The sequence below is a fragment of the Bufo bufo genome, chromosome 3 (genome assembly GCF_905171765.1).
Source record: "Bufo bufo chromosome 3, aBufBuf1.1, whole genome shotgun sequence".
Lineage (NCBI taxonomy): Eukaryota > Metazoa > Chordata > Amphibia > Anura > Bufonidae > Bufo > Bufo bufo.
Window position 1 is genome coordinate 327249438 of NC_053391.1, and position 22899 is coordinate 327272336.

Consider the following 22899-nt stretch of genomic DNA (forward strand, 5'->3'; position numbering starts at 1 on the left):
ACAGAAGACCTGCTGTGATGTAGGCAGCAATGCAGATAAAAAATTGTCCATTTGGGATATTTTTACAGTGGCAGCTTTTAGGCCAGATTTGCATCAGACCTGCTACGTGTGGTGGTACCGTAAATGATCTTTTGATCACTTCAGTTGAGTATTTCAGCCATTAGCTTTCTTATATACCTGCAAACTGTTAATGTCCTCAGGAATGCATTGCCATTTACCTTGCTTTGTGTCAAAACTTCCTTTTAATCTGCAATCTGACTCTCTAGAAAACTTGTCTTGGAATATCCCTGCCCGGCCTGAATCCTTAGATGTGTACAACTCTTGGACTGCTCTCTCTCTGGATACGCTTAAGTCTTTTTGGATGGTTTGTAGCATGGACTCTTTACTTAGCTGAGGGAGGAAATCTGTTAGTCTCAAGTTACTTATATGAATTTCTCTTTCACCCTCTGTTTTGTGCTCTGTAGTAGTCCTCTCCTTGTCCATACTCTGTAGAGAGTGTAATGTGGAGGAAGTGCTGCCCGTCAGCAAATAATCCTCATCCTCACTAGCAATACCTGGAATTCCCGTCAGCACCTCTGAGTTCATGAAATAATTCTCATCCAATAGAGATTCTTCTGGTACCTTTGCAGCTTGCTTCTTGTAGGAGCTTCCTAAAACCACAGGTGTTTCTTGGATATTAATGTTGGCATCCATACTTCAATCTGTAGGATAGAAGAATGGTAACTTTGAGAATACGGAAACATTTGGCAGGTCCATCCACCAACCCCACTAGATTTCTGGCTGCCCTAGAGGTAGAATCAGCAGTGCAGGCAGTAGAGCTATGGGTGACAGTCAGATGCTACATGCAGGTGGACAAAAAAAATTCTCTCATACCAACTACATAAGATTAAAATAAAAAATGTGATTTGGAAAATTCTCCATTAAACTAAGAACCTGTCACCACAAAATGCAATGCAATCTGTAGGCAGCATGTTAGGGTATGACCAAACAACGCGGTTGTGTTGCAGTTGACCCTAATTAATCTAATGAGGACCGCACTGTTTAGTCTGTCTGGATTAGCTTAATTAGGGCCCACTGCGACTCGTGCAGTCACGTGGTCGTACTCTTATAGAGCAGAAGGAGCTGAGCAGATTGATAAGAAAAGATTCAGCAAAACTTGTAATTTATACATTTCTATCTCAACAGTCGGGTGAGAGATCTGATCAGTGGCTTATACAGTCGAATCACATCATTCGGACCACTTCCTACTTTCAACGGCAGCACGCAGCAGTGTTTGTGTGACCCATCCCTATTATAGTGAATGGGGCAGGGGCAGACTTCCGGCAAAAAGAGATGATTATTGGCTTTTGGGTCAAGGGTGGGAGTATGCCAAACGGCACAGTTTATGAACAGACCACCTGCTGCTGTGGTGAAAGTGTATCATGAGTGGACAAATGGCACCATTGTGAAAAGGCAACGTGGAAACTGCACAGCACCACATGGCATTGATGTGGGAGGTGAATGTCAGATAAAAAGGTGTGCAAATGCGGACAGTCAAGCTACAATAGAGCAGGTTACCTGCAAAATGTCCCAGAGGGCTACCAGACGCCTCTGTAAAACAACAGTTCAGTGAGCCCTACTGTGTAAGGTGCTCCAAAGCAGATGGATTCAAACTGCACCTCTGCTAATCAAGTTGCAGCAAAGGCTTACATTTTCGCGGCAGCATTGTAATTGGACTGCTGTTGATTGGCAAAGAGTTGCCTACTCTGATGAGTCACGTTTTCTGTTTCACCATATGAACGGACATTGGTGTGTCAGGCGAAAAAAAATAAAAAAATAAAAAAAAAAATCAGAGGACAAACACCCTGCAACCATTGCTGAAAGAACATAAGCTGGTGGTGGCCACGTTATGATCTGGGAAAAGTTTCCATGGCATTCTCTGGGCCCACTCATACAAGTGGAAGGCACTCTAAACTGATTTGGGTATAAATCCATCCTTGAAGATCACATATACCCATATATACTGTCTTCCCTGGGGCGGATGGGATCTTCCAACAACACAGTGTGACATGTCACACAGCTAGAAATATTTGACATTGGTTGGAAGAACATGACCAAGACTTCCAAGTACTGCGCTGTCCCCCTAAATTCTCAGACTTAAATCCAATGAAGCATCTGTGGGACCACCTTGATCGTTGTGATCACTCTATGGATCCTCCCCTATGCAGCCTCCAGCAGCTGAGGGATGCACTATAGTCAGTATGGGTCCAGACACCTGGGACAACCTACCAGGACCTTATTGAGTCACTCCCACAACCTGTCTAGCTGCTGTCCGTGCTGCACACGGTGGTTACTCTAAATATTAGTCAGTGGTCATAATAATGTGACTCGACTACGTAGCATTCCGTGTAAATGCAGAGATAACTGTCAGTAACTGATAAGACCACCACATGGCTACAGAGCTCAGAAACAGCAGAGGTTTACGTATATAAAATTTGGTTGGTGCTATTTGGGGTGAGTGGCCAATAGCAGACCACGATGGGAACAAGTATCCCTAACTCCACCGGAAAAGCTAGAAAGGCTTGTTCCCATCGCAGCCTGCTATTGGTTGCCCACATCGGCAAATGTTTTGATCTGCATGGCGGGGAGATGCAGTGGTGGTCGTGCAGGCATCAGGGTAAGTATAACCTCTATGTGGTGCCTGGGCATGGGGGGGGAAGAGTCATTATAGGGGTTTAATACTGATGACCTATGCTCTGGATGGGGGTCCTGTGAATGTTGCGGCCTTCTCTGTGCTCACAAAGCACAGCGCCGTACATTGTATAGTGACTGTGCTTGGTATCACATCTCAGCCCCATTTAAGTCTATGGGGCTGAGCTCCACCTAGGCTATGTGACCAATGAACGTGATGTCACGCAGTCTAGGCTAATCTGCAAGGCCGCAGTACTACTGCGAGCACTGTCTTCTCAAAAAGCTGATCGCGGGGTCCCGGGTATCCCCACCAATCAGATACTGAAGATAGATCCAGAAGATAGGAAAACTTCTTTAAGACATTGTGAAGCTTCATAAAATAGTTATTAGCATTCCCCACATGTCTATTTTATGTTGCCATCATTTTGTAAATGACATTTTTTAGGATGTTAGAAGACTTAAAATTTTAAAAGCTATTTTTCTAATTTTCCAGAATATTTCCAATACGGACTTCAGTTATGAAGTCACTTTGAGAGGCTTCCATTATAGAAAACACTCAGAAATTACACCCCTCAAATTATTCAAAAATGATTTTAGAAACTTTGATAACCCTTTAGGTGTTTCACAGGAATGAGTTAGGACATTAGGTATTCCTGTGTATGAACTCGCCTACCTCTGGGGTCTGTTCATACAGGTAGTTAGTCAGGACTTTGATTAGGGTTTTACTAGGAGGTGTCCATCTCCTTTCCCTAGCTTCCAGGCATTATTCCCACCCACGTTTGGGTATGGGAGGGAAACACCACACCGAACATACGAGGGAAAGAGGTGACTAACTACCAGTATGAACAGACCCCAGAGGTAGGTGAGATCATACACAGTAACACCTAATGTCCCAACTCACCCTATAGGACCATGGTACTAATGTCAGGACTGAGACAACCTGTTCCTCCAAAAGGAAGGACGAACAGGAATCTCCCTCAGGCCTTAATACAAACGACAGGGAAATGCAACACACAAAATACAAAATGGAAAGAAAAAAACGCTTAACTTCAAGTAGCTATGGCAGCACCAGGAACTCAGCCGAGGTCCACACACCAGCTATCCACAACTCAAACTGAAGCTATAAACCTCATCACATTGTGGGAGAAACAACAATAATGGTTAAATGACCATAATAGCCACACCTGGGGAAAGAAGGTGTGCCAAGCACCAGAAACAACACAGACGTCATTTGATCCAAACGGTAAACATGCCAGATCAAACCACATGTTGCCAGTCTCACCAATCTCCTGCCACTTGTTGCGGGAACGTCCGTGACACTCGCCTCATGACAGATATACGGCCCTATGCAATTCAATAAAAACTTTCCTGAGACTCACGTCTTCCAACATGTAAACAAAAAGGGAGCAAGCTAGACTATCTAAGGCTACTTTCACACTTGCGGCAGGACGGATCCGACATGCTGTTCACCATGTCGGATCCGTCCTTCCGCTATTTCGCCGTGCTGCCGGACCGCCGCTCCGTCCCCATTGACTATAATGGGGACGGGGGCGGAGCTCCGGCACAGCACGGCGAAAGCCGCCGGACTAAAAAGTCGGACATGCAGGACTTTTTAGTCCGGCGGCTTTCACCGTGCACCGCCCCCATCCCCATTATAGTCAATGAGGACGGAGCGGCGGTACGGCGAAATAGGGGAAGGACGGATCCGACATGGTGAACAGCATGTCAGATCCGTCCTGCCGCAAGTGTGAAAGTACCCTAATCTGTATGGGGGTCTCCTGACTCCAACGGCAAATGGATTTTAACATGCCAAATTCTTTTGTTCTCTGGAAATCACTGAGTGAGGCAGTGTCTTATTGCCCTCCCCCCCATTGAGAACATATGCACTCTCAGCTGAGCTACGCTTATACGTGTATTTGGGAGATGAGTGAAATAGCTGTCACAGCTATCTAACAAGTATGGCCAGCTCATAAAGGGGCTGCCTGAGCTAAATAAAAACTTGAGCCCTGTAAACAGCTAAAATAACAAAAGAGATACTTGCCCTTTTTCTCCTCTGCCAAATACTCTTAAAGGGAGCCTGTCACCGGGATTTTGTGTATAGAGCTGAGGACATGGGTTGCTAGATGGCCGCTAGTACAGCCGCAATACCCAGTCCCCATAGCTCTGTGTGCTTTTATTGTGTAAAAAAATAAGATTTGATACATATGCAAATTAACCTGAGATGAGTCCTGTACGTGAGATGAGTCAGGGACAGGACTCATCTCAGGTTAAGGCCTCATGCACACGACCGTTGTTTTATTCCGTGTCCATTGTTCAGTTTTTCGTGATTTTCTGCGGACCCATTGACTTCCAGGCAGTCCAAAAATTATAACCGGTCCTATTTTTTTCACGGAAAACGGTTCGCGGACCCATTCAAGTCAATGGGACCGTGAAAAAACGCAGAGGCACACAAGATTGTCATCCGCATCCGTTTTTTTCCTATCATTTGCATGGCAAACTTGAGACTTTTTTTTACTTTCCTTCATGTCTGATGATCCACCAAAAATAAAGGAAGACACACGGAAACAAAAAACGGAAACTGATCACGGAACAACGGAACCCCATTTTGCGGAACGGAACACAACAACGGTCGTGTGCATGAGGCCTAATTTGCATATGTATCAAATTGTTTTTTTTAAAAGCACACAGAGCTATGGGGACTGGATATTACGGATGTGCTAGCGGCCATCTAGCAACCTAACCTCAGCTCTATACACAAAATTCAGGTGACAGGTTCCCTTTAAGTAATATTTATGCTCCAATCCTCCTCACCACTGTTTTCCTGGTTGCAGCAGTAATGTTCCATGCACACAGGCCATTACTGCAGCCAGGAAAATGATGTCCACATAGGACGGGAGCACATCAATGAAAAAGCAGTGGAGAAAGGGGTTAAGTATTGCCTCTTGTTATTTCAGCACATTTACAGAGGCTGTCTGAGTTTTAATTGAACTCAGACAACCCCTTCCTGATTTTCAGTTTTCGCTCCCTGCCTTACCGGAGCCATACCTTTTTTATTTTTCCATACACATAGCTGTACGAGGGCTTGTTTTTTGCGGAAAAAATTGTACTTTCTAATGCCACCATTTAATATGGCATACAATGTAGAGGGAGGCTGGAAAAAAATAAATTCTTGTCACTGCCATATTCTGGCCCCCATAACTTTTATATAGTTATGTCTACGAAGATGTGAGAGGGCCAATTTTTTCTTGACACCTTTTCTTTAACCCTTTCTGGACCAGGCAATTTTGAGTTGTTTTTTTTTTTACTCCCAGCCTTCCCAAAGACATAACTTTTTAATTTTTTTTCAACATCAGATTGGTGGGGGTCCGACACCAGGCACCCCCACCGATCAGATGGTTGAAGAGAAGGCATGTGCTGTGCCAATGCAGCCTTCTCTTCATTGTTTACCTGTCCGCCGCCTCAACAGCAGTGGTGAGCAGGTGTAATTACAAAAAGCCGTCCGATTCACTTCAATGGGACGGCTTCTTACTATTCAAGTATATAGGCAAAGAGAGAGTGTAGGCGTGCTCAAACCCTGTCACACCAAGCACGGACCACGCAAAGAACCCCAGCGTTATTCAAGTATATAGGAACGGCCGTTGCATTGAAGTAAATGAGACGGCTTTTTGAAGAGAAGGCCGCTCTCCGTGTGAGTGGGCCGTCCCTTCATTGATCGCCGTCAACATCGCAGTGATGAGCAGGAACAAGCCATCCCGTTCGACTTTTTCCTCCGCTTCCAAAATCATTCTCTGAGCAGAAACCTAACGGACCCCATTACAGTCTACAGGGTCTATAGGCTCCATTTGGCTCAGTTATGTGCCAAATCCGTACTTCTGCTCCTATAAGGGACAGAAGAACCGAAAGGTTGAATGCCGATGTGGACTCAGCCTTAGGCCTCATGCACACAACCGTTGTGTGTTTTGAGTCCGTGTGCGTTCCGCAATTTGCAGAATGGCGTGTACAGCCATTAATATAACTGCCTATTCTTGTCCGCAAAACTGACAAGAACAGGACAGGTTATATTTTTTTGCGGGGCCACGGAACGGAGCAACGGATGCGGACAGCACACGAAGTGCTGTCCGCATCTTTTGCGGCCCCATTGAAGTGAATGGGTCCGCATCCAAGCCACAAAAACTGCGGCTCGGATGCGGACCAAAACAACGGTCGTGTGCATGAGGCCTTAGTTGTATGTTTTTTAGGAACCATTTTGGGGTATATATAGTGCGATAAAAAAACAGGATTTAGTGAATGCAGCTGAAAGTGAAAGCTGGTTTTACTGCGTTTATTCCCAACTTGATTTCTAACAGCAATATCTCCTGCTGATGTTGTGCTAATGCTGTGATTCTGGTCTTGTATGACCAGGCCCATGTCTCTAGCTGGATATGAGCATCTAAAGCAGTCCACCCCCTTCCCCCTGCAGCCCGAGCTCAGGATGAACAGTTAAAGGGGTTGTGTCACTTCAGCAAATAGCAATTATGTAAAAAAAAGTGAATACAAGAAACTTACTATTGTATTATTATCCATATTGCTTCCTTTGCTGACGATTAATTTTTCCATAACATTATACACTATAGTGCACACAGCAGCAGGGAGAGGACTATGGCAGCCAGGGCTTCAGTAGAGTCCTGGCTGCCATGGTAACAGATCAGAGCCCCAGGATTACACTGCTGGGGCTCCGATCGGAACTGCCACTGCCACCAATGAGGGGGAGGGGACCCTGTGGCCACTGCCACCAATGATTTTAATACTGGAGGGGGGGGCGCACTGCGCCACCAATTATTATATAAAATTCTGAATTAAGTATCATGATCTGTACAGCGGCGCCCAGGGATCTTACTGCACTTACTATTATTCTTGGGCGCAGCTCCTTTCTCACGCTATGTCCTCCGGTATCTTCAGGGTTATACTGGGCAGAGACTGCCCTTGTTCTCCTGGGCGTCTCCTTCTCCCAGGCTGTAGCGCTGGCCAATCGCAGCACAGAGCTCACAGCCTGGGAGAAGGAGCCACCCAAAAGAACAAGGGCAGTCTCAGCCCAGTAATAATAGTAAGTGCAGTGAGATCCCTAGGCGCCGCTGTACATATCATGATACTTAGTTCAGAATTTTATATTATTATTGGTGGCGCAGTGCGCCTGCCCCTCTCTCCTCATTAGTGGCAGCGGCACGGGGGGGGGAGACTGCTTACTTCTCCCCTGTATTGCTGTGGAGAACACAGAGCGCGCTGAGAGCAGCGCGCTCCTTGTTCTGATACTAGACTGCACCATAGCGAAGCCTAGTATCGAAAAAAGGCAAATCTTGGTAATGCGTGACGTGAACGCATAGCACCAGCACTGAATCCTGACCAATTCATTTCTATGGTGCTTTGTACAGGAGCGTTGTTTTTCACGCATCAGTTCTGCGTTGCGTGAAAATCGCAGCATGTTCTATAATTCTGCGTGGGGCTGCGTGAAAAACGCATTGCATCCGCAAGCAAGTGCGGGTGCGATGCGTTTTTCACTGATGGTTGCTAATAGATGTTGTTTTTAAACATTCAGTTTTTTATCACGTGCGTGAAAAACGCATCAAAACGCATTGCACCCGCGTGGAGCTCTGGTCAGGAGATGCGGCAGACACACGACTGTGTTTCCGGGACCAATCACAGTCATTTGTAGGGCTGAAACAATTACTCGATTGAATCGAGTAATTTGACACAAAAAAATCCTTGATGCAAAAAATTTGTTTGTGTCATGTGACCACGGAGCAGGAGTGAAGCGCTTGCTATTACTTACCGCTCTGCACTGGATCCTGACACATCGTCAAGTCATAGTGCACGTATGCGTGCACTATGACTCGACGCTGTGTGACGTCAGGATCCAGTGCAGCGCGCGGAGAAGAAGAGGAAGGAGCTGTGGAGCGGCGCCCCTACAGGAAATGCAAATATTTTATTTCACTGGCGCTGGGGACAGCCGGCAATGGAGGGGCTGATCTGATGGCACTGGGGGACATGGAGGGGCTGATCTGATGGCACTGGGGGACATGGAGGGGCTGATCTGATGGCACTGGGGGACATGGAGGGGCTGATCTGATGGCACTGGGGGACATGGAGGGGCTGATCTGATGGCACTGGGGGACATGGAGGGGCTGATCTGATGGCACTGGGGGACATGGAGGGGCTGATCTGATAGCACTGGGGGACATGGAGGGGCTGATCTGATGGCACTGGGGGACATGGAGGGGCTGATCTGATGGCACTGGGGGACATGGAGGGGCTGATCTGATGGCACTGGGGGACATGGAGGGGCTGATCTGATGGCACTGGGGGACATGGAGGGGCTGATCTGATGGCACTGGGGGAATGGAGCTGGAGCTGATGGCACTGAGGTGGGGGGAGCTGATGGCACTGGGGGAACTGATGCACTTGGGCTGATCGCACAGGGGGGAACGAAGGGTGTTGGGGACTGATGGCAGGGGTCTGATGAGTTTTTATAAAGGAAAACAGTCTATCAATTCATTTCTTCTTATCAGATTACTTGATTAATCGTAAAAATAATCGATAGAATATTCGATTACTAAAATAATCGTTTGCTGCAGCCCTAGCCATGTGTATGAGCCCTTAAAGGTGTTTTCAAACAATTTTTTGCTGCCATTTTTGCTCTAAAAACACCAACTCCAGGTGTTACCTGATGGTCTATGGGAAATATTGACCCCATAAAGAGAACCTGTCAGTGGCAAAAACCACCCCAAACCGCCAGCAGTACCTTCAAGTAGCCGGCAGTGTGTTTCTAATGATGATTTTCTTCCTGCAGTCAGATGTGGTAAAAGCAGGGAAAAAAAACCAACTATCTTTTATCCTCTGTCCGCATTATTTTCTAGTCACTCTTGAAGTCAAGAGGGCAGCGGCCTCCTTGCTTCAAGTCAAGGTAACCGCGCCCCCTCCCCTGCCCCTTTGCTGTGACTCACAGCGCTTATGCCCAAACAGCCGGCTGTCAGTCACAGGAAAAGGGGCGAGGTTACCTTGACTTGAAGCAAGGAGGCCGCTGCCCGCTTGACTTCAAAAGTGACTCGAAAACAGCGCGTTCAGGGGATAAAAGATCGTTTTTCCTGCTTTTACCGCGTCTGACTGCAGGAAAAAAATCATCATTAGAAACACACTGCCGGCTACTTGAAGGTACTGCTGGCAGTTTGGGGTGGTTTTTGCCGCTGACAGGTTCCCTTTAAAGACTAAGGCCTCTTTCACACTTGCGTTGTCCGGATCCGGCGTGTACTCCACTTGCCGGAATTACACTCCGGATCCGGAAAAACGCAAGTGTACTGAAAGCATTTGAAGACGGAACCGTCTTCCAAATGCTTTCAGTGTTACTATGGCACCCAGGACGCTATTAAAGTCCTGGTTGCCATAGTAGGAGCGGGGAGCGGGGGAGCGGTATACTTACAGTCCGTGCGGCTCCCCGGGCGCTCCAGAATGACGTCAGAGCGCCCCATGCGCATGGATGACGTGATCCATGCGCTTGGGGCGCCCTGACGTCACTCTGGAGCGCCCGGGGAGCCGCACGGACGGTAAGTACACTGCTCCCCCGCTCCCCGCTACACTTACCATGGCTGTCAGGACTTTAGCGTCCCGGCAGCCATGGTAACCACTCTGAAAAAGCTAAATGTCGGCTCCGGCAATGCGCCGAAACGACGTTTAGCTTAAGGCCGGATCCGGATCAATGCCTTCCAATGGGCATTAATTCCGGATCCGGCCTTGCGGCAAGTGTTCCGGATTTTTGGCCGGAGCAAAAAGCGCAGCATGCTGCGGTATTTTCTCCGGCCAACAAACGTTCCGTACCGGAACTGAAGACATCCTGATGCATCCTGAACGGATTACTCTCCATTCAGAATGCATTAGGATAATCCTGATCAGGATTCTTCCGGCATAGAGCCCCGACGACGGAACTCTATGCCGGAAGACAATAACGCAGGTGTGAAAGAGCCCTAAGTGATTTTCTGCTTTTTGCATCTTCATTTTTTCTCCCTGCCTTCCTGGAGTCATAATTTTATTTTGTGTTTTGTGGGCCAAGTTGTACTTTCTAATGGCACCAACCTGTACTGTGGGAAGCTGGAAATAAATTCCAAATGGGATGGAATTGGGAAAAAAATCCAATTTAGCCATAGTTTCATGGGTTTTGTTTTTACAGCATTCCCTCTGCGGCAAAACTGACCTATTACCTTCATTCTCTGGGTCAGAACCATTACAGCAATACCAAATTAGTTTTGCTTGCGTCTAATACTGAGGCTAGATGCACACGAACGTTGTTTGTTTCCGTGTCCGTTCAGTCTTGTTTTTTTTTAGGATAGGATGCGGAGCCATATATTTCAATGGGTCCGCAAAAAATGCAGACAGCACACCGTGTGCTGTCCGCATCAGTGTATCCGTTCCGTAGCCCTGCAAAAAAAAATAGACCATGTCCTATTCTTGTCCATTTTAGGCATTGTTACAATGGATCCGCAAAAAAATAAAAAAATGATGGCAAATTGCGGTCTGCAATGCACGGGCACAGACCGTGGGGCAGCCGCATGCGGATCACGGATCTATTCACTTGAATGGGGTCCGCGATCAGCATTGCAAAACATGCTTCTGTGGGGTTCCGATCCGTGCCTCTGTTCCGCATCTCCATGATTGCGGACCCATTTAAGTGAATGGGTCCGCGATCCGTGATGCGGAATGCACACGGCCGATGCCCGTGTATTGCGGACCCGCTGTATGCGGGCCGCAATACAGCCACGGGGGGCACACGGTCGTGTGCATGTAGCCTTACTCAAACTAATTTTGTTCTTTGCATATTCTGATCCCCCATAACTTTTTTTATATTTATGTCTACAGAGCTGTCTAAGGGCTTATTTTTTGCAGGGTGGTCTGTAATTTAGAGTGTGCATGACTTTTTGATCTTTTTATATTATTTTTTGTTTAGGAGGTGAAGCCATTTTGGGTTTTTTTCCGCCCGTTACTGCGTTCACCGTACTGGATAAATACGTTTATATCTTAATAGTTTGGGCATTTTGGGAGGGAAATGTGATTTTTAATATGGAGAAAGGGGGTGATTTGAATTTTTATTGTTTTCACTTTTCCCCCCAATGTTTTTAAGTCCCCCTAGTATGCGATCCTGTGATCGCTTTTTCTATAGACTGAAATGAATCCCCTCTACAGTCTATGGAAGATTTTCTATGTTACTACAGAGCCCTGCCACAAAACCTTGCTGTGGCAGGCCTTGGATCCTTCAGAGGAGAGGGTCCCAGGTTGTCACAGCAAACAAAGGGGCTCCCTTGATCTCAGTGTGAGGGAGCCATTCCGGCCCTGGAAACACAGAGATACCGGGGTTTCACCACTCAGATGCCATGGTCACAACTTACCATGGCAGCTGAAGGACATTGCCTCCGGGCATCTACTGTTTACACCTCGGACTTTCGCCTGACATGTCCGGACGGTAGTCCCTAAGGGGTTAAATGCAGGACACAAGCTTTTTGCTGCTGTTTTTTTTTTAACCTTTTCACTGCAGGGTGGAAATTCAGTAACCAAGTAGATATCTTGTACATCCTTGCTACTGATAGCTGGATCTCAAGCTGTGTAAGGCCTCTTGCACACAACCATATGGCTTTTTCAGTATTTTGAGGTCCGCAAAAAACAGATCCGCAAAAAATACGGATGACGTCCGTTTTTTACGGAACAGCTGGCCCCTGATGGAACAGTACTATCCTTGTCCGTTATGCGGACAATAATAGGAAATGTTCTATCTTTCAGTGGAACGGAAACGGAAGGTATTCAGAGTAACTTCCGTTTTTTTTGTGGATCCATTGAAATGAATGGTTCTGTATACGGAATGCAAAAAACAGGACGTAAACAGAAAGGAAAGACGTTCGTGTGCAAGAGGCCCAACAGTAAGGCCTCTTTCACACGAGCGTGACGGATTGGCTCCGGATGCATTCAGTGAAACTCGCACCATTTTGTAAGCAAGTTCAGTAAGTTATTCAGTTTTTGATGCAATTTTCACGCGCGTGATAAAAAAAAACCTGAAGGTTTACAAACATCTCTTAGCAACCATCAGTGAAAAACACATTGTATCTTGCTTGCGGATGCAATGCGTTTTTCACTGAAGCCCCATTCACTTCTATGGGGCCAGGGCTACGTGAAAAACGCAGAATATAGAATATGCTGCGTTTTTCACGCAAAGCAGAACTGATGCGTGAAAAGAAACGCTCATATACACAGACCTATTGAAATGAATGGGTCAGCATTCAGAGCGGGTGCTATGCGTTTACTTCACGCATCGCACCTGCGTGAAAGGGGCCTAAGAGCTTATGCACAGTGCTGTAGCTGGTTTTGCGGTCCACAAATAGCAGATCAACAAAACACGGATCTTTTCGATGTGCATTCTGCATTTTGTGGTACAGAACATCCTTCATTCTATAGAACTGTCCAATCCTTGTCCGTAAACTGGACAAAAATAGGACATTTTTTTTTTTGCAGGGCCGAGGAACCGAGATACTCATGCGGATAGAAAAGCATTGTGCCTGGTTTAACAGTAAGTTTTCTGGTGACAGATTCCACTTAAAACAGACATTTAAAAAAATGCACTGGTTTTGGCGGTCAGTGTTTGGTCAGTGATTTCCATCAGTGATTGTGAGCCAAAACTAGAAGTGGAGCCTACACAAAGATGAGCTATAAGGGCTCATTCACGTGAACGTGTGCTGGCCGTGCCTGTATTGTGGCCCGCAAACAGCCGGTCCACAATATAGGGGCACCGGCCGTGTGCACACTTTCACACGCCGCAATCTGGAAGATACGGAGCGCAAGGCCACGGAAGCATTACAAAGTGCTTCCGTGGCATTTCGGTCCATGCCAGTTCAGGGGTCTTTCACACTTGCGTTGTCCGGATCCGTTGTGTACTCCATTTGCCGGAAGTGCCTGCCGAATCCGTAACACCGCAAGTGAACTGAAAGCATTTGAAGACGGATCCGGATCCATGCAATCACGTCATCCATGCGCGTGGGGCGCCCTGACGCCACTCTGAAGCGCCCCGGGAGCCGCACGGACGGTAAGTATACTGCTCCCCCGCTCCCCACTACACTTTACCATGGCAACCAGGACTTTAGCGTCCTGGCAGCCATGGTAACCATTCAGAAAAAGCTAAACGTCGGATCCGGCAATGCGCCGAAACGACGTTTAGCTTAAGGCCGAATCCGGATTAATGCCTTTCAATGGGCATTAATTCCGGATCCGGCCTTGCGGCAAGTGTTCAGGATTTTTGGCCGGAGCAAAAAGCGCAGCATGCTGCGGTATTTTCTCCGGCCAAAAAACGTTCGGGTCCGGAACTGAAGACATCCTTGATGCATCCTGAACGGATTTCTCTCCATTCAGAATGCATGGGGATAATCCTGATCAGGATTCGTCCTGCATAGAGCCCCGACGACGGATCTCTATGCCAGAACAGAACAACGCAAGTGTGAAAGAGCCCTCAGCCTGTTATCCTGCAATTTGTCTGCATCTGTTAGTGCAAGCCACATGGACAGTGCCCGTGCAATTTGCGGTCCCCAATGCACGGCAAGCACACATTTGTGTGCATGAGCCCTAAGGAAAGGATTGACAGTGTGAATAAGGCCTTCAACTGAGACAATCACAACAACAATACAAAGTGTCATAAGAGCCTATCACAGACATCATCATCATACGGACAGGAAATAAATTGTTACAATTCATTCAGAACAATCAGAACTATTGTCTAGTTTTAAAGAGGTTGTCTGGAAGGATACATTTTTATTTTGTTAATAAAGTAGCAGAATGATTAGAAACGAAACCTCTATCTCGGTCGTTCTGACGTTTGTCAGGTCCCTGTTGGTGTCCTCTTCCTGGGCCAAACCTCTGTGGCTATTGAGAGGGAAACTAAGCATGCATTGTAAGGGCCAGTTCACACTAAAAAAAACTTCTCAAAACAGCCTCCAATTCATTTCACCAGTAAGGCAGCGCTTGCTATTTCTTTTACATGTGGAAAAAAGAAGCAGCACTCCCTTGGAACAGTCAGCGCTGAATCTCCCATTGAAATGAATAGGAAGCAGAAAAAAAAACAGCTCCAACTTAGGCCTCTTTCACATGGGCGAGTATTCCGCGCGGATGCGATGCATGAGGTGAACGCATTGCACCCGCACTGAATACCGACCCATTCATTTCTATGGGGCTGTGCACACGAGCGGTGATTTTCACGCATCACTTGTGCGTTGCGTGAAAATCGCAGCATGCTCCTCTTTGTGCGTTTTTCACGTAACGCAGGCCCCATAGAAATGAATGGGGTTGCGTGAAAATCGCAAGCATCCGCAAGCAAGTGCGGATGCGGTGCGATTTTCACGCACGGTTGCTAGGAGACGATCGGGATGGAGACCCGATCATTATTATTTTCCCTTATAACATGGTTATAAGGGGAAATAATAGCATTCTTAATACACAATGCTTAGTAAAATAGGGCTGGAGGGGTTAAAAAAAAAAAAAATTAAACTCACCTTAATCCACTTGATCGCGCAGCCCGGCTTCTCTTCTGTCTCCTTCTTTGCTGATTGCAGGAAAATGACCTGTAGTGACGTCACTCCGGTCATCACATGATCTTTTACCATGGTGATGGATCATGTGATGACCGGAGTGACGTCACCACAGGTCCTTTTCCTGCAATCAGCAAAGAAGACGACAGAAGAGATGCCGGCTGCGCGATCAAGTGGACTAAGGTGAGTTTAATTATTTTTTTAACCCCTCCAGCCCTATTTTACTATGCATTCTGTATTCAGAATGCTATTATTTTCCCTTATAACCATGTTATAAGGGTAATAATACAATCGACACTACAACTAACCCAAACCTGAACTTCTGTGAAGAAGTTCGGGTACCAAACATGCGTGATTTTTCTCACGCGAGTGCAAAACGCATTACAATGTTTTGCACTCGCGCTGAAAAATCGTGCATGTTCCCACAACGCACCCGCAACGCCCGTGTGAAAGGGGCCTAAGGGTACTTTCACACTAGCGTTATTCTTTTCCAGCATACAGTTCTGTCCTAGGGGCTCAATACCGGAAATGAACTGATCAGTTTTATCATAATGCATTCTGAATGGAGAGCAATCCGTTCAGGATGTCTTCAGTTCAGTCACTGTACGGTTTTTGGACGGAGAAAATACCGCAGCATGCTGCGGTATTTTCTCAGTCCAAAATTCCGGAACACTTGCCATTATTTTCTATTGAAACGCATTAATGCCGGATCCGGCCCCAAGTGTTCCAGAAAAACAGATCCAGTTCTGCGGTCTGCACAGTCCTTTAAAAATGTGAAAAAGTTAAATACCGAATCCATTTTTTCCGGATGACTACCGGAGAGACGGATCCGGTATTGCAATACATCTGTGAGACGGATTCAGCATCCGGATCCGTCTACAAATGGTATCCGTTTGCATATAGATTGCCGGATCCGGCAGGCAGTTCCAGCGACGGAACTGCCTGCCGGAATCCAGCAACGCTAGTGTGGATAGTGTGAAAGTACCCTAAGTCCATGTGTTTTGTGTGCATTTTTGGAGCAGATCTGCTTCAAAGACCTCAAGCTGAAAATTCTGCTTTTTATTGAAAACCAAGAAAAAGAAAAACTTTTTTTGTGTGAATTGGCCCTAACAGCAGTTATCAAGGATCAGCGGGGGAGGAATATGGCTTTAAAAAAAAAAAAAAGCATCCTACCAGACAACTCCTTTTAAAGTGGCCATCTGCTTCAAGAAAATAATCATTTCCTGGGGAACGAACAGAACACTTGCCTGGAGCCCTCCTTTTTAGAGCTCCTATTCTGCCATCCAAGATGGCCACATCACTTCTTAAACTGCCTAGGGACTCATGCATATGAACGTATTTTCTTTCCGTTGTTGTAACAAAAATCCTTACTTCGTGAAAATACCTTACCCCTCGTGACTTCCGGGAGTGTGCGCCCCAGCGCAAGCGCACTACCACGGCACGGGTTAGCTAAAATTACAGGGAGCGCTGAGTCACGGACACCACGCGTGCACCCTCAGGGGTAAGGAGATCTGACGGTCTTTTCTCCTTCCCCTCACACTGCGCGGATTGTGAAATCTCCTTTTGCTCCCAGCATTATCAGCCATCCGGGGGGTGGGTGCAGCATATTGGGGGCATAACCCTAACGAGGGTAAGGCGATTGCACAGTGTGAGGGTAAGGAGAAAAGACAGTCAGATCTCCTTACCCCTGAGGGTGCACGCGCGGTGTCCGTGAGTCTAGAACTGGAGGGTCGCTTTAACAAACTCAAATAAAAATATAATACTACATCAACAATAAATTTGTATATGGTGGACCATAATTAGTCATGAATGTATAAAAAATCATAGGTTTCTGTAAATGTTTATACTGCAGTGATTTTTTTTTTTCACTCCAATGATTATTAGTTTAAAAAGCTGGTTCATGTAAACAGGCCTTTAGAGAGAAAAATCACAGACCCCATTCTTGAGACTACGGGGGTCCCAGAGATCATGCATTTTCACCTATTATGTGGATAGCCCCTTTAACAGATGAAAACAATAAGTGCAAGGGTACCACCACACAGGTGTAAAGTGATGAGTGCTCACCTTGGATCCCCCGACACAGCTCCGGTCCCCGCTTCTCTGGCCTCGATGTGCAGGAAAAGGCCTGGACTGCCTGCTCAGCCAATCACTCCCACAGTCCAAGCCATTTCCTGTGTGGAGCCGGAGCAGGGGGGTGCGACTAGGGTCAAGTGAAAATGTGTTATAAGTTTGGCATACAAGGTTCGGGTTATCTAAGAATTCTGTTATGGATTCTGCTACCATGGAGCGTAAGTTATACTCCATGTTAGCGGAATCCATAACAGAATTCTTAGATAACCCGAACCTTGTACGCAGAACTTGAAACACAAGATCGCTCATCCCCAGTTGTTAGTACTGATGGTCTCCCTGGAAAACTGCCTTAAATCTGTGCACGTCGATTTACGTTGTGGATTTCATCCTTTGAAATCTGCAGGTAACTCCTGCAGGTTCTGTTGAGAATTCATGGCAAAATCCAATATGAATTTTTATTACACTGAGTTTCCCACCCATGTAGATGGGACCTAAGGGTACGACCACACCATGTGGCGTTCGTGGGCGCGGCCGTGCTGTAATCAAGAACAGTCTGACCTCAGCGGGCCCCTTAATAAACGAATGAGACTTCGCTATTGCGTTACCATCACCCAGGTAAAGAACAGCCTGCTAGAGTCCGTCATATCCAGCATAGGCGGCGCACCATCAGGCGCCATGGACTATAATGGGACCCAGCATTAGTGCTGCGAGCAGCGGTTTTTTATTCGGCCATATCGTAGCACTAATGTCGGAAACAGGCCTCATCACATTATAGACTAAGCAAAACAGTATCCGGCTATGCCATATACAACGAACTCCGGCGTGCTGTTCCTCTGCCAGAAGATAACACTAGTATGAATCTAGCCTAAACCAGTCTGCATTTTTAATGACCGCACAGCCCCTACAATACAACCAGGCCATTAACCATGCAGACCTGCTTAAACCGTGCGGTCTCACTGGTTTCATTAGAGCCCAGGGCCGGCCCTATGACCACCCTGTACTTGGTCGCCGCATCTTAAATGACACATGACTGCGCTATGTGGTCACACCTTAAGGCCTCATGCACACGACCGCGGATCCGCAAAATACGGATGGCGTCTGTGTGCGTTCCGCCATTAATATAACTGCCTATTCTTCTCCGCAAAACGGACAACAGGACAGGTTATTTTTTTTTGCGGACCACAGAAAGGAGCAACAGATGCGGACAGCACACGGAGTGCTGTCCGCATCTTTTGCGGCCTCATTGAAGTGAATGGGTCCGCATCCGAGCCGCCAAAACTGCAGCTCGGATGGGGACCAAAACAACAGTCGTGTGCATGAGGCCTAAGGCCGAGTCCATGCGGCTAAATCCGCCACGTATTCTGTAGCAGAAAACCCTTTCTGCCGCTGTTCTCTCAATTTGAATGCGGTTGTCCACTCGCGGTTTAGCCCCATTTAATGGATGTAAACCACGAGTGCACACCCGCCAAAGACACGTCCATCCTTGGGCAGCCTCCCATTAGTAACAATAGGAGGCGGATTTCAAACTGCTTTTTGATGAAGAATCGAAGGCCACAATCTGCCTGCAAAAGAGTCCGTGTGAACAGCGCCTAAGGCTGGAAACACAGGCCGTTTTTTCAGTTAGAAGTGGATAAAGGGGACAGGAAATACAAAGGAAGGACTTATACTTCTCTTGGTGCTGGAGCCACTACTGGTTTAAGGGGGGGGGGGGGGGGGGGGGGGGGACTGCAACAAAAAAACAGATCTCAAACTGCAAGTGTGTTTCCAGCCTACTGGATGACAATAGGGAGCTTCCAGTTGATTTCACCCTTTTTTAATCCCACCAATGGGGGATATCGGCAAAACCTAAGAATAGTCCTGGCAATATGGATCCTAAGGGAAGCAGTGTGCCACCTCAACCTGCGATTTCTGGCCATGGACACAGCTTGGGGCAGTGCTGTCCACACAGGAAGGCATCCCCTGTGAGGCCACCACAATGACTGAGGAGCTCGTCCATGTGCTGCACTGGGAATACCGCTCAGACCCGTGTATGCTACAATCCACACACACACTTTCCACACAACTCAATGAGCACAGCAGTGCACCGAATACACAGCCATACACACAAGTGGAGGGGCAGCGCGGGTAATACACACAAGGCGACACAGAGCTGGGCATGCATGAGCCGGCCTGTCCCCCCTGCCTTTTAACAGCACCACTTCACTCCCGGTAGGCCACTCCCCAAAAACCGGTCCTTACCCCCCGGCCAACCCGGGTTCTGTGTCCCGCCGCTCCGCCATGTCGGCCCCGGACCCGTCCAACTGCAACACTCCGCAGGGGGGGTGAGAGGTGGGCGGGTCAAGACAATTCCATGGCAGTGAGAAGGGGACAGAAAATATTCTAGGTTGCTCACGCACACCTGCCCGTTTAGACAAGCTGACCACGAAACGCCTTCGCCTAGGGCTGTCCACGATACTGTCCATCCACAAACCATGCGGGAAATGGCAGATGGAAACTAGCGGACATGGGACGCATTTATAAACTCGGTCTGAATCCCCCCAATCCAGCTGATGGGATGGTTCAGTCCGTAGACCCGGGAAAAGACGCAGGCGCAAACATAAAGGGCGGGAACTACGAGACAGGCATGCGTGGGGAGGAGGGCTTTGCACATGCGCACTGGATACATTCACTCCGGCAGCAACATGCTCTTAAAGAGACAGAAACACCTTATTAATGCTTCCATTTTGTTTGCTCCCCTAAAAGTGCATGGCATATTTTAATTTCACATACGATTACAGAAAACAGCCCAGATGGAATAAATATAATAAATACAACCAGAAACCCACATTCTGAAAACAGAAGCTAGTGTTCATGCATGCATGCACAAAATACATCACTGATCCTGAAAAAGAATTACAAATGTCTTACAATACATATACACTGTCAATAAATGCACGCTTTTAATATATTTCTGCTGTTTAAAAAGTACTAGAATAATTATGTTAATTAACAAGTGCTAAGGGGAATAAGTTTTTGGGTTTGTCCCATTACAAACACATATCCCTTATTCACAGGATAGAGGATAAGTGGCTGATTGGAAGAGGTCCGACCGCTTGCTGTGGAACTGCTGGAGATAGCAGGTTACAAGTGACTATCTCTGGCAATAGAGATGAATGAAGCGGCAGTGTGCATGAGTGACCACCACTCCAACCAAACAGGGGATTTAGTGGTCATCAGGTTCCCCAGTGGTTACACTTCCGCCAGTCAGACCTTATCCCCTATCATGTGGGTAGGTAATTAATGTGATAACAGGTCATCAATATCAGCTTCCATTCAGTGACTGTGCCAGGTTACAGAAGCTCCCATTCAGTGGCCCTACTGGGTTACAGTAGCTCCGCTCCCTTTCACTTAAAGGGGTTTTCCTCTTAATGTCAGATCGCTGGTGGGCTGACTCCCAGCAGGCCTGTGATCAGCTGCATAGAATGCTGCATTCTCTTCACCATGTACCTGCATGCTGTGGACACTGCAGCGGCGATGCAGGGTAACTACAACTGCTTCCAGTGAATGGGAAAGAGCAGCTGTAATTACAATGTTACGTCCAGGGGTGCACCTAGGCTTTCTGCTGAGGTAAAACAGCACCCCCTCCCATGGTAAATTTTCAACCCAACCCCCTCCCTATGGCCCTACTATTAAAGACATACTTGGAAAACATTGTACAAGGCTACAAAACATACAGGATAATTCAGCGCCACATTCTTCTTACATCCAGTGATATAGACTTTCTCTTTCCTCATCTTCTCCATTCAGACCAGACTGCCATGATAGTGCCCCCACCAATAATTACCAATAAAAAAGTGCCCCTGATGCTAATAGTACCATAAACATAGTGTCCCCCAAAAATAATTGCGCTAAGCTGATACTGTGCCAAGGTGCTCCCACAGTTCTAGTGCTCCCAAGAGTCCCACAAATAGTAATCATTCTCTGACATGGTGCACTTAGTGTCAAAGAGGTTGTCTAACCTCAGTAATCAACATTTGATCAGTCCCTAGGATCCTTTCTTCCATGTAGTTAATTTTTCAATTACGCCTATGTCACTGTGGTTACAGCCACTGCTGTAGTGTTATCAGTGGTGGCCGCGCCGGCCGGCTGCGCTGGTGTCCAGGTTTGACAGGAGTGAGCATGCACATATTCTTGTGCATGTGCAGTCACTCCCAGCCTCGGCCACCTTGTCAGTGCTCAGCTCTGCCCTAGCAGGCAGGGAATGAAGGCCCTGAGAGCCGCGATGGAGCTTGAAAATAGCAAGGTGAGACAACCCCGTTAACAGTGCCCCTTCTAATGTGTGCCAGTACAAAAATGCCCCCCTTCTAATGTGTGCCAGTACAAAAGATACCCCCTTTTAGTGCCCCAGTAGAACCAATGTCTCCATAGTGCCCCCTTATAATGTGTGCCAAAAAATGCCTCCTTATGTGTGCTAGTACAAAAAAAATGCCCCTATTTAGTGCCCCCAGTAGAAACAATACCCCCATAGTGCTCCCACATCTATAATAATCCCCCCCCCCCCCCCTTCCAAAGTGGCCCAACAGCATGCTACCAAATAAAAATAATAAACTCAAATACTTAACTCAGTGTGGCTGTCAGGATACGGTGCAGGGCACACGCATCTTCCGGTCTGTGTCCTGAGCTGTTTGCTGCCCGACTCAGGCGGTGCGATGATTATGATGTCATTGCGCCGCCTGCACCGGCCTCTGATAGGCTACTGGCCTTAGGCCTAAGGCCTATTTGCCGGAATGCCAGGTAGAACGCTCCGTGCCCCTCCGCAACATTCAACTGTATTGCCATCCTGCGGATGGCGATACAGTTGAATATGGAGAGGTTGAGCGCTTCCACAATGGAAGGGCTCATTGCCCACAGTCCTGCCCCCACTTGTTCCTAGGTGGCGCCACCTGAGGCAATCGCCTCACCTCGCCGAATTGGCAGTGCGCCCCTGTCTCTGTCCTATACACTTGAATGGGATGGAGCAGTTGTAGTTACCCTGCACGGTAGCTGCAATGTCGATGGTAAACAGGTAAACAGTTAAGAGAATGCAGTGCTCATACATGTGCTGTGGTCTCTTCAAACAGCTGATCGGCAGGGGTGACAGTCAGACCCCCGCCAATCTGATATTGATGACCTATCCTTAGGACAGGTCATCAATATGAAAAAAAAATGGACAACCCCTTTTAAATAGGAGAGAAGCTGTTTTATCCAATATGTTATTTTCGGCACTGGCAGCTGGAGAGAACAATGGATCGGTGGGGTGCCGTTTGTAGAACCCTGCTACCAGTTTAAAATGAGTTAAAGGGGTTATCCGGAAATTTATATTTATAACCTATCCTCTGGATAGGTCATCAATATCAGATCAGTGGGGGTCCGACACCCAGGACCCCCGCCAATCAGCTGTTAGATGAGGCAGGCACTCCGTGAGTCAATGTGGCTGAGCTGTGATACCAAACACAGCTGTTATACAATGTACAGCGCTGTGCTTGGTAAGCTGGCGGGAGCTCCGTTGAGCATGGTGACTCCCTTAAACAGCTCTTTGGCAGAGGTGCCAGGACTTGGA

At 47.2% G+C, this 22899-nt stretch overlaps 1 protein-coding gene across 1 annotated transcript in view; it reads right to left on the reverse strand.

Moving 5' to 3' along the window:
- The window catches only part of ZMYM4 (zinc finger MYM-type containing 4), an 87667-nt gene extending 68021 nt beyond the window's left edge, over positions 1-19646 (reverse strand). Inside the window, exons 1-2 of the mRNA XM_040424374.1 lie at positions 19560-19646; positions 219-701 (exon numbers count right to left, since the gene is read on the reverse strand). Coding sequence (XP_040280308.1) covers positions 219-693 — 475 coding nt within the window. The 5' untranslated portion in view covers positions 694-701; positions 19560-19646. The remainder of the gene's footprint in view (positions 1-218; positions 702-19559) is intronic.
- Between the last annotated feature and the right edge of the window lie 3253 nt (positions 19647-22899).